The sequence below is a fragment of the Vigna umbellata genome, chromosome 8 (assembly GCF_029865625.1).
Source record: "Vigna umbellata cultivar VRB3 chromosome 8, Vumbellata_1.0, whole genome shotgun sequence".
NCBI lineage: Eukaryota > Viridiplantae > Streptophyta > Magnoliopsida > Fabales > Fabaceae > Vigna > Vigna umbellata.
Genome location: NC_142172.1, coordinates 31,506,329 through 31,518,601, shown reverse-complemented (window position 1 = coordinate 31,518,601; position 12,273 = coordinate 31,506,329). Strand labels below are relative to the sequence as shown.

The following is a 12,273-nucleotide window of genomic DNA, read 5'->3' as shown; positions in this document are numbered from 1 at the left end:
ATATTAATTGAATACATAAGATATTTGTGAATGCATAAATTTAATCTCATAATACGTTTTTTATATTATACAGTGCTAGTATTTAGTAATTAGACAGTTACAAATTATGAATAATGTTTGACTAATCAACATAGATAATGAGAAGGCGGAGATAATAATGGTAACATAATTAAGGTTTAGACAGAGGGCGTAGACATAGCATACTAGTAGGAGTGTGATTAAAATTCAATTAGACAATGAGAAAGGGGCGAGAGAGTGTGTCGTGTAGCGGTCACACGTGGTTGGCATGTGGTGATGATATGGAAAAAACTGTTGCAGAGGAGTGGAAGAATGTGACGTTTACTTAACGAAGATGAACGGCGTGGATCCGGTGCAGCGGGTGCAGGGTTAGGAAAGCAAAGGCATCTTTTGTTAATGTTTTGGGTCCTCCTTCCATAAGGTAAAGAGCGAGGGACACGCAGTGTGTGGAACTGGCCCACCACTATGTGTCTGGTGGGGTGTACTGTTCCCAATCCCACCACCATTTATCAGTAATTATTATTATTTATTATTAATATTATTATTATTTTCTTTCCATAGGATATCAAACCATACCACCGTACCTTCTCAAAGGGAAAATAAAAAAGAAATAAAATTCACATTCACATCGCAATCATCATCAACAGCAGCACCAGAAACACCGTTCCCGTCCACAGAACCTGTTCGCCATTCGCGTGCTCACTTACCGACATCCACTCGCCGCCGATCTGCGTTGCTTCTCAAGCCAAACCTAAGACGTACAGGTATACTTCTCTTCGCTTCATCGTCAATTTGTTCTTCAATTGTACTTTATAGCCTTTTTTTATTGTTTTAATTTTTCTTTCTGGTGTTTTTTTAGATAAACTTTTTTTTTGGTTGAAGATAGGAAGGGGAGGTTGTGACTTGGTACTTGAGCTAAGCAAGGACTCTGTGGTTGACTTTGGAAATTGGAAGTCTTGGTGGTCATGAGGATTGTACTTATTTGGAACCGTGGTTGCGTGGGGTTGCTATTTTTGGGACTGTTGGGTTGTAAGTAAGGTTAATTGGTTGTGATTCCCTGTGGTTAACTTTGTACTGTGACTGAATTAAGTTGAGGATTTTAGTGAGCGGGGTTTTTGGTTGACCATGGAGGCTAGATTTGGTGCGGAGGCTTATCATTTTTTTGGCGTGGGGGCTTCGTCGGATTTGAGGGGTATGGGGAAGAGGTCGTCGGAGTGGGATTTGAATGATTGGAGATGGGATGGCGATCTGTTCATAGCAAGCCGGTTGAATCCAGTGCCAGCGGATGGTGTGGGAGTGGGACAGCAATTTTTCCCTCTAGGGTCTGGGATCCCGGTGGTTGGAGGTCCCTCCAACAGTTCTTCCTGCTCTGAGGAAGTAGATCCTAGGGATCCCAAGGGGAACAAGGAAGGGGACAAGAAAAGGAGAGTTATTGTACTGGAGGATGATGGTTTGAATGAGGAAGCGGGTACTCTTAGTTTAAAGCTTGGTGGGCATGCTTCTGCAGTGGTGGATAGGGAAGTTGCGAGCTGGGATGGTATGAATGGGAAGAAGAGTAGAGTATCTGGAAGTACTTCAAATCGAGCTGTTTGTCAGGTGGAGGACTGCAGTGCTGATCTGAGCAAAGCTAAGGATTATCACAGACGACATAAAGTTTGCGAGATGCATTCCAAGGCCAGTCGGGCACTTGTCGGAAATGCAATGCAAAGATTCTGTCAACAATGTAGTAGGTAATTTTATTTGTTGGTTTCAGCTTTTTGCTGCAGTTGATCAGTTCGAATTTGCTTAACTTATTTGTTGTTAGTGTGAAGGGAATGAACGGTATTAATTACGATACAAAGATGTAGTAAATCATGAAAATTCTAAATTATATTTTAATTTAATACAACCGAATATCACAATAAGTATCTTTTGGCAGTCCTTCAAACAATCGTTTGTTATTTATTTTCATGCAAGCATATAAAGTTTACGGCACTCTATCAACAGGTTTCACATGCTTCAAGAGTTTGATGAGGGAAAGAGAAGCTGCAGAAGACGCTTGGCAGGACATAATAAACGAAGAAGGAAAACGAATCATGAACCTGTTCCTAGTGGAAGTTCATTAAATGATGATCAGACTAGTAGCTATCTGTTGATAAGTTTATTGAAGATACTTTCAAATATGCATTGTGAGTATTTCTTGAATCTCCGTATCTAGTGCCCAGAGCAGTTGATTCCGTGTAATATGCTTGATTATTTTATGTATGGCATTGCTTGATTCTTGTTTCTCTAGTTTGAAAGGATGAAGGTTGTTTTATAAATTAAACTTTTCATTTGTATACATTCCTGCTATGTTAGTAGCTGAAAGGAAGGTAGTTTGGTCAGCTGCACAAATATGGTTTATAAAACCTTTATATTTTTCATGCAAGACATGTTACTATTAGTCCAAATTTTCACCTAAATTAGTGGCTAGTTGTAACTAAACCAATGCATTGCTTCAGCAGAAAGATGCATGGAGGAAATGATCTTCTTCCCCGAGTTTCTATTTCATTTCATATGTGAAGAATTACTTTGGGTTGCCCTTATTTTCTTTGGAAAGTAGTGTGACAGATTTTTTTTATTCCTTGCTTTAGCGGGGACTGAATATGTTAAAATATGACTAACATTATTGATATATAACATATATTAGCTTTCTAGAAGAAGAATGTCTAGCTGGTTTGGGCTTTCTAGGAGAGGGCACCAGAAATGGTTTGGGCTTCATTTTTATCTTTACCTAGCAAGCCCTCATCTCAAGGTTAATTTCAACTAATAAGAATTTGTAGGTATGTTGACGGACAAATTGTGGGACAAATGTTTTTCCAATTTTGGTAATTAGATGCACTGTCTTGTTATTAAACTCTCATAAAATCCTAAGACTAGTCCTTTTGAATGAGTTTCTAATTCAATTAGACCTCCTGTTGCTCTTGCTGATGCACTGGAAGGTCTCTTCCTACTTGTGACAACATCTACTTTTAGTAATTAGCATATGAAATCTATTTTTAGTGCTTTAATTGCTGGTCAGGCCCAATCATCTCTTTGTTCTGTCAACTTTCCTGAGGAAAAAGTAATAAAAGAAATCTAAATTAGCACTCTAACCTGGCGATTATTTGCTATTCGATTATTTTTTTTTTGCTGATTGGTGTCTTTGTTCTATAGGCACTAAGGTTTTAGGCCCTGCTAAAAGCCTGATTATGTTCACTAATGATCAATATTATGCACTCTATCTTCACATTGCACTACAAAGCCCAAGTGTTATTAAGTTGTTTTGTCAAAATAATTTGTCACGGTTTTATATTGAGATTTGTGAGTACCTATGACAATATAAAGCCGTGACAAATTATTCCACAAAACAACTTAATACCACTTGGAATTTCTACTGCAATGTGGAGATATAGTGATATTAATCAGTAGTGTCAATCTTATGTGCTGTTATATGATCTCATTAGACTAATTATTTTAAGCACTTATTTATTGCAGCATATGGTTAGTCTGACATTTGGGATCCTTTAGTTTTATGACATCTAATTGTGTTTGCTTAATAAGACTATTCACGTCAATTTTTCTGATCTGTATTTCTGCTACAACTGAGAATTTTTTAGGGGATGGATAATTGATTTTTTAATTGAATTATAGCTGACAGGTCAAATCAGACTACAGATCAGGATCTACTAACTCATATTCTGAGGAGTCTTGCTAGTCAGAATGGCGAGCAAGGGGCCAAGAACATTTCTAACCTTTTGCAAGAACCAGAGAATTTGTTGAGAGAAGGTGGTTCATCAAGGAAGTCAGAGATGGTGTCAACTTTATTCTCCAATGGTTCTCAAGGCTCCCCAACTGTTACAAGACAGCATGAAGCTGTGTCCATGGCTAAACTGCAGCAACAAGTAACGCATGCACATGATGCTAGGGCCTCTGATCAGCAAATTACTTCTTCTATAAAGCCCAGCATGTCAAACAGTCCACCGGCCTACTCTGAAGCTAGAGACAGCACTGCTGGACAGATCAAGATGAATAATTTTGATTTGAATGACATATATATTGACTCAGATGATGGTATGGAAGATCTGGAAAGATTGCCTGTCTCAGCAAACCTTGTAACTAGCTCTCTTGATTACCCATGGGCACAACAAGATTCTCATCAGTCAAGTCCACCTCAAACAAGTGGAAATTCTGATTCTGCTTCTGCCCAGTCTCCTTCTAGTTCCAGTGGAGAAGCTCAGGTATGTTTGTCTTGTTGCATTATTTTGAATTGGCTTTTCTACAGTGTACTTGTTCTTTTCTACACTGTCCTTACAAAAAAAAAACACACACACACAATTCATTCCCATAATTATGTGATTTTCAATAGAAAGGATAGAAATTACCACATAAGTGAATTGTATAATATGGAATTAAGGAAGTGTGTGGTCTTCGTTCATAGGCTTCTGATGCACCTTGGTGCCAGTTTGATGGTAAAACAGGAAATTTCTTTACTCGTGTATTTAGCTATCTACTCCTTCCTGTGTTTTATTAAACCCTCTTGTGCCCCCTCCCCCAGCCCAAAACAAAATCTTTGACAAGAAAGCACAAAAATATTCTCCCTTTTTTACTTGGGTTGTTGATTCCTTTTTTTTGCATTTAATTTATTCTTGAGATTGTTGTCATCTATTTAACGGTTAACTTTTTTCTGATCTTTCAGAGTCGCACAGATCGAATTGTTTTTAAGCTCTTTGGTAAAGAGCCAAATGATTTTCCTCTTGTACTTAGAGCACAGGTACTTTATGCGTTCCAAAGCCACTGACTAACTGCTATTATTGTCTTTTACTTGAAATTTAATAACACTTGAGGTTTTCAATTGCCAGATTCTTGACTGGTTATCTCACAGTCCTACTGATATGGAGAGCTACATAAGGCCTGGTTGTATTGTTTTGACCATTTATCTGCGTCAGGCTGAGGCTTTGTGGGAGGAAGTAAGCCTTTTCCTTCTAGAACTATTTACACGCGGTTTTGTATTTTGACTGGGACACTCTTGACCTTGTATGCTTTCCCCCCTCCTTTGCAGCTTTGCTATGATCTGACTTCCAGTTTGAATAGGCTGTTGGATGTCTCTGATGACACTTTTTGGAGAAATGGATGGGTTCACATCAGGGTGCAGCATCAGATGGCCTTCATTTTTAATGGTCTCTTGCCATGTCTTGTTTTTTGTCATTGTTGTTTTTAGCGGATGAAGATAACAGGAGTCAGATTTATTTTTTCAATAGTCAAGTTGCTGTGACTAGTCATCTATGTTAAACACATTTATCTATATTTAACTTATGTCTTAACCACATATATAACTTTAGGTGGTGGATTGCTTTGAGCATTAATATTGTTTTAGGCTTCTAATACTGTCTACAGTCTACATTGCTGTCTTGTGGTTTATGTATGAAATAACTATATCATTCACGAATAACAGTATTTATATGCAATATGACTAATTAGTTTTCTTACGGCAATTTTCATTCTGCAGGTCAAGTTGTCATCGATACTTCCTTACCCTTTAGAAGTAACAACTATAGCAAGATTTTGACTGTTAGTCCAATTGCTGTGCCAGCATCAGAGAGAGCTCAATTTTCTGTTAAGGGTGTCAACCTGATACGCCCTGCCACTAGGTATTGCTTTGTGAATTGTCAATCCTTTGCATGGTTTACGTACTATCTGAGTTCCAGGACATTGTTTAAACATATCTATGTTTTTGTTGAACTACCATGTTATATGACCCTTAAACCTACCATCAGGTTAATGTGTGCTTTAGAAGGGAAATATCTGGTCTGTGAAGATGCTCATATGTCAATGGATCAGTGCTCCAATGAGCCTGATGAACTTCAGTGCGTCCAGTTTTCATGTTCTGTCCCTGTGATGAATGGAAGAGGATTTATTGAGGTGCTTTTTCTTCATTCTCCCAAATTATCAACCCTAAAAAGTAGGGATGAACAGGCTAGTTTCTCCATGAAGAAGAAAAGCACATTTATATATTAGCTTGTTATTACTTTTATGTTATGGCACACTTTCATTCACTCTAGTTACTGTTAAGTGTTACTAATATCCTAACTCATGAGTTCTGTTAGCTGATTCTTATTGACACTAGCATACATGTATGTACTAGTGGCATTTTTAACTTAAGATAGGCAAATGATGTACTAATGCTATGTGGCTGAGCTTTATTTTTGAAACCTTTGTTTTTTCTAATTTGCTAGATTGAGGACCAGGGTTTGAGTAGCAGCTTTTTTCCTTTCATTGTTGTGGAGGAGGATGTTTGCTCAGAAATATGTACACTTGAGCCTCTTCTAGAAATAAGTGAAACTGACCCAGATATTGAAGGGACTGGAAAAGTTAAAGCCAAAAATCAAGCCATGGATTTTATTCATGAAATGGGTTGGCTTCTGCACAGAAGCCAGTTGAAATTAAGGATGGTGCACTTGAACTCTACCGTTGATCCCTTTCCATTGAAACGATTCAAGTGGCTTATTGAGTTTTCCATGGATCATGATTGGTGTGCAGCAGTGAAAAAACTTCTAAATCTACTGCTTGATGGAACTGTAAATGCTGGAGATCATCCTTCCCTGTATCTTGCACTTTCAGATATGGGACTCCTTCACAAAGCTGTACGAAGAAATAGCAAGCAGTTAGTCGAGTTGCTTTTGAGATATGTTCCTGAGAATATTTCAGATGAACTAGGACCTGAAGTCAAGGCTCTAGTTGATGGAGAGAACAAGACCTTCTTGTTTAGACCTGATGTTGTGGGTCCCGCTGGTTTGACACCCCTCCATATAGCAGCTGGGAAAGATGGTTCCGAGGATGTGCTCGATGCTTTAACTAATGATCCTTGCATGGTAAAGTTTCTGCTATATCAAATTATATATATCACTGAGGATTGACTTTTGCTATGTCGAATATTTTCTTCAGTTTTATTTGGACCACCTCCAGCATTGCATTTTATTCTTGCACATTCCGTATCCAAATCCTGCATTTAGCTGTTCGAGTATTTGAATTTGTCACCATTGCATACTGCATTTTTTATTATTTTGGACATCATTAACCTGTGTTGTCCGAAAACAAAAATCTGTATGCCTGGTTACCTACAGAACTGCTCACACCACCAATATTGTCTGACTTTGAATGAGCTGAAATCTTGATAGAAGTCACCTTTTTTTTTTCTAATTTTATGGCCGTTGGCAATCTGGAGCTTAATGTTTTCAGGTTAGTTAATATGGAGTTTTTAATACAGGTTGGAATTGAAGCATGGAAAAATGCTCGTGACAGCACAGGCTCTACACCCGAGGATTACGCACGTTTACGTGGTCACTATGCTTACATTCACTTGGTGCAGAAGAAAATTAACAAGAGACATGGAGCAGCTCATGTGGTTGTTGAAATTCCAAGTAACACGACAGAGAGCAATACAAACCAGAAGCAAAATGAGACATCGACTAGCTTTGAGATTGGAAAGCCTGCAGTTAGGCTTAGCCAAGGGCATTGTAAACTCTGTGACAGTAAAATTTCCTGCAGAACCGCAGTAGGTAGGTCTTTGGTGTACAGACCTGCAATGCTCTCAATGGTAGCCATAGCTGCAGTATGTGTCTGTGTGGCCCTTCTGTTTAAGAGCTCTCCCGAAGTAATATGTATGTTCCGACCCTTCAGATGGGAAACTTTGGACTTTGGAACAAGCTAAGGTTCATTAACTTGCAACTCAATAAAACTTGATAGGTAATGTAAGGATTCGTTCATAGACTGAATGACTGAGATTTCCTGTAGGATTGGTTCTTTGTATTAGCTAAACTGTGCAATATTATTTACGTATTTGTTGTCATTAAAAATGGTCATGTTTGTACAATGTATGTAGATGCAACTCTACTTCAAACTTTATTTGGTAGGATTATTTTAGTGTAATACTTGTGTGGAATATTGCACTCGCCTTTGATTAAACGACGAGTTCGGATAAATGATAATTATAATGAAATATCAACTGTCTAGGATTGTACCATGTTTGGACTTGTTTAAATTATAAGAATAAAATTTCCACGAAAATGTACTAAAAAAATTTTAATTGTTAGTTTTTTTGAATAAAAATAATTGATCACGAAAGAAGTCAATTTTAAAAAAGAAAGTTATGGTCTTTTAAGATTCAGTTAGTGTATAATTCAATATGTTGTCAGTCAAATCACTACTCAACAAGTCTTTTTCCACGCGTCGTTTTCTTCATCTTCATTTTCTTATTCGAATTTCAGAAAAACACACTTTGATGAACTCCTAAATTTAGAACACCCATCTTCCCTCTTCCTTTTTCATCTTCATTTTTTGTTGATCCTCCATAATCTTCTTCCTTTCACTTTCCCTTTTCTTCTTCATACCTCCATTTATAGCATGATGTAATATTTGATGATGGTGATTATATTGATTATGGGTAATGTTGTGAATATTCTATAGAAATTGTAAATATTTTGCTTGTAAATAGTATGGAAATAAAATTTATTCAAATGATGCAGGTTGAAAAGGTAGATGAAATTGAAAATTAGTGCTATAAGCTTTCCTTTTGTTTAGTATTTGTATTAATTTCAATTTAGCTTAATTGTGACATAATGTAATCAAATACCAAGTACCACGTATTTTTGTTTTGTTCTTTCCTTGATGGCATGTGCAAGCAGTACTCGGGCTTCAAATCTTTTTCATTACCTAATAATAATTTATATTCTCACTTAAATTTATAATTATTTAATTAAATGCAGATGTAAACATAAAACAAGTTTTTGATGTAAAAATTGTGTACCAAAACACTTTATTTTTAATGGGTAAAAATTTACCCCCTCCACAGCAAACAGCCAAACAAGGGGGGGTACACGTACAGTGAATTTCGATCCAAATTCTACTGTATGGATAATCATCCAACAAAAGCTTAATTCTGAGGCTTCTCCCACTTGAGTGGCTTGACGACTTCCCAGGTGAAGTCAGGATCCTCCCTTCCAAAGTGTCCATATGCAGCTGTCTTGAGGAACCTGTGGCCACCCCTCTTGAGATCCAAGTTAATGGTGATCATTCCAGGCCTGAAGTCAAAATTCTCCTTCACAAGTTCAAGAATCTCCTTGTCAGGAATCTTTCCAGTTCCATAACTGTCAATAAAAACTGACAATGGGTCTGGAACACCAATTGCATAGGAGACTTGAACAATGCATCTGCGTGCAAGTCCACTTGCTACAATACTCTTTGCTGCTTGTCTTGCAACATAGGCACCACTCCTATCAACCTTAGTGGGGTCCTTTCCAGAGAAAGCACCGCCTCCATGTGCACCCCACCCACCATAAGTATCAATGATAATCTTTCTCCCAGTAAGACCAGCATCACCGTGAGGGCCACCAATCACAAATCTACCAGAAGGGTTAAGGTGGAAGATGGTCTTCTCATCCAAGTACTTCTCAGGAATCACTGGCTCGATAACATGCTCCTTAAGATCCGCAGCAATTTCTTCATTACTCACACTCTCGTCATGCTGGGTGGAAATCAGAACAGTGTGGACACGAACTGGAACCATCGCACCATTCTCATTGTAGTACTCTACTGTCACTTGTGTCTTACCATCTGGTCTCAACCAACCACAGGTTCCATTCTTCCTAACCTCGGTAAGGCGAGCTCCTAATTTCGTTGCAAGGACATGGCTCAGTGGCATGTATTCGGGGGTTTCATCAGTGGCATAACCAAACATATGACCCTGGTCACCAGCACCGATTTCTTCTGGGCGCTTGGTGAAGTGGCCATGCACACCCTGAGCAATATCAGGACTCTGCTGCTCAATGTTCACCAACACCTTGCATTTATCAGCATCCAGACCTACATCATCGGAGACAAATCCAATATTGCGGCAAGTGTTGCGAACAATCTTCTCATAGTCTATGCTGCCTTTGGTTGTAATCTCTCCGAAGACCATGACCATGTTAGTCTTGGTGCATGTCTCGCAGGCAACCTTGCTGTCAGGATCCTGTTCTAGGCAGGCATCAAGCACTGCGTCGGAGATCTGGTCGCACAGCTTGTCAGGGTGGCCCTCATTGACGGATTCAGAGGTGAATAGAAATGTCTCTGTTGCCATTTCTCAAGCTGCACAAAATAGAAAACATAACAAAATCTTTAGTCTAACATGGCCCAAAAGCTTCAAAAACAAAAGATCCAGCGAAGAACATTGAAGGAAATTTCGAAATTTGTTGCTGAAGCTGACTGAAAAATTTATCTTTGTTTTCTGAAAGTTTCGTTAGGAAACAAAATCAGTCAAAATATTAACAAAGTACTTGATCAATTCCTTAGGCATCTGACAAAGTAGTATAGAATAAAAAACGTACCACGAAACATAAAAATAAAATGACATGTCACGTAAATTGTATTTTTCTTAAAATAGAACTCGACGAAATTGAGATCAAAACTTTGAAGTACCGATATTTCTTTTAAGTGCATAATGATAAGGTGGTTCTCTTTCTGCATTAGACAAGTTTATATATGGTTTCTTGGACGTTGTTTGCGGTGTTTTTTACTCAAGAATTAAAATTTTCAAATAGTCTGATTTATAAAAACTTTTAGAAAAACGTTTTAGATTGTCGAAGTTAAACTCTGATTGCAATTACGTTTTTCATTTTTTATATATCTAGTAGAATTTTATGCAAAACTGAGAAAAATACATCCTTCTTCCCATTTTTTTCCAAAACAATTCATGTTTTAAATACTTTATTTTTCTCAGTTACATCCCTATTTAAAATATCTTTCTATTAATTTAGATTGTTAATTTTTATATTTATGAGAGAGTGAAATACATATAACATACTAAAATTAATTAAATCACTTTAAAATAAGATCTATTTACTCCTAATTAATACGGATATCAGGGTAGCAAATGACAATAAGTTTGGTGACAAACACCAAACTTTTTAATAATCCACATTTGTTATTATTAAACTAGTAGAAATATAATAAGAATTTAGAATACTATTTTATTACTCATACGTAAGAGATAAGCTATAAAATAAGGTTTTTAATCTACACTTTCATCTATAAAACATTACTTAATCCATAAACAATGATCTTAAAGTACAAAACCACGATGAAAAGAAACCTTATCAAACTTTTGTACTATGAAAATATGTCACTACCTAGAGATGAATAAAAGTGCATTTCAAATATTTATTGCAATTAAAATATATATTCCAAGCCAGACAAATCAATGGACAAAATACTAATAAGTTCAATTAAAACAAGTAACAAACAAAATCAGAAATATTAAAAAAAAAAATTGTTCTCTCCCTAGAACAATGTTCGACATAGAAAAATAAACTTAAATAAACAACAGTTTATGAATCAATATTTTAACATTCAAACGTAACAAATATTTAAGATTCCAAGAACAGTGAACAACGCAGACCGAACAGTGACACAAAGTTAACGAACGCAGAGCAATTCGAAAAAGAAATAAAGAAAATAAACGAAATATTGAGATCTGTAACTGACGGTCTACTAACCATTCCTGAACATTATCGACACGGTAGAATAGCAGCACTAAACAGACATAAGCGATGCAAAATCACAAAACACAGATGACGGAAAGTAAAACATGGAATTAAAATACGATGAAACAAAGACAGAGAGAGAGAGAAACAAAGACAGAGAGAGAGAGAAACAAAGAACATGCGTACCTGTGGTGAGAGAATAGTTTGGAACACAGCAGAGCAGAGCAGAGCTCGTAGAATTCCAAGTTACGGGTGAGAATCACACGGCCTCACCTGGAAACGCTGTATTTATAGAAGCCAAGTAATGTTGCGCGTGAGCGGCTAGATTTCACGGCCAAATGAATGGATGCGATTTGTCACGGTTGGTGGTGAGAGAGAAAAAGGATTGCGTAGACACACATAATTCCGTAAGCATAAATTCGAGGTGACGTGTTACCGGATGATCCTGGTCGCTCGCTCTCTTACCAACTTCAATATTAAAAATATTGTTGAATTTAAGAAAAATAGTTATTAAAAGAATGATCGTGATAAAAACTAAACCTACTTAATATTTATTTTAAATATATTATGCTTATTATAACATTTATTACAATCGAACTTGAGTTTATTTTAATATCGAAATACTTTTAACAAATATTTTCAAGAAGATAACTTACCCGAATATGAAGAGAATAACAGAAACATGTGACAAGAAAATTATTTTAAGTAAAAATTCGACTACACCCATAACAATTAATAA

General features: G+C 36.9%; 2 protein-coding genes across 4 annotated transcripts; one reads left to right on the top strand and one right to left on the bottom strand.

Annotated features, from left to right (window-relative positions):
- Positions 1 to 591: 591 nt before the first annotated feature.
- LOC124821482 (squamosa promoter-binding-like protein 1) lies at positions 592 to 7,944 on the top strand. 3 transcript variants are annotated; one of them, XM_047293365.2, is made up of 11 exons: positions 592 to 782; positions 905 to 1,748; positions 2,005 to 2,186; positions 3,670 to 4,256; positions 4,715 to 4,789; positions 4,878 to 4,985; positions 5,078 to 5,195; positions 5,525 to 5,666; positions 5,793 to 5,937; positions 6,252 to 6,887; positions 7,283 to 7,944. In XM_047293365.2, the coding sequence occupies exons 2-11, from the start codon at positions 1,144 to 1,146 to the stop codon at positions 7,724 to 7,726; spliced, it is 3,042 nt and encodes a 1,013-aa protein (XP_047149321.2). In that variant the 5' UTR covers positions 592 to 782; positions 905 to 1,143; the 3' UTR covers positions 7,727 to 7,944. The 3 variants fall into 3 exon arrangements, with proteins under 3 accessions (XP_047149321.2, XP_047149322.2, XP_047149323.2); XM_047293366.2 differs by having other exon boundaries at positions 901 to 1,748; XM_047293367.2 differs by having other exon boundaries at positions 878 to 1,748.
- Positions 7,945 to 8,783: 839 nt separating this feature from the next.
- On the bottom strand, positions 8,784 to 11,879 carry LOC124821483 (S-adenosylmethionine synthase 1-like). The gene is made up of 2 exons (XM_047293369.2): positions 11,721 to 11,879; positions 8,784 to 10,140 (listed from the first exon to the last, which is right to left on the bottom strand). Exon 2 carries the CDS (start codon positions 10,130 to 10,132, stop codon positions 8,948 to 8,950), a length of 1,185 nt encoding a protein of 394 aa, XP_047149325.1. The 5' UTR covers positions 10,133 to 10,140; positions 11,721 to 11,879; the 3' UTR covers positions 8,784 to 8,947.
- Positions 11,880 to 12,273: the final 394 nt, after the last annotated feature.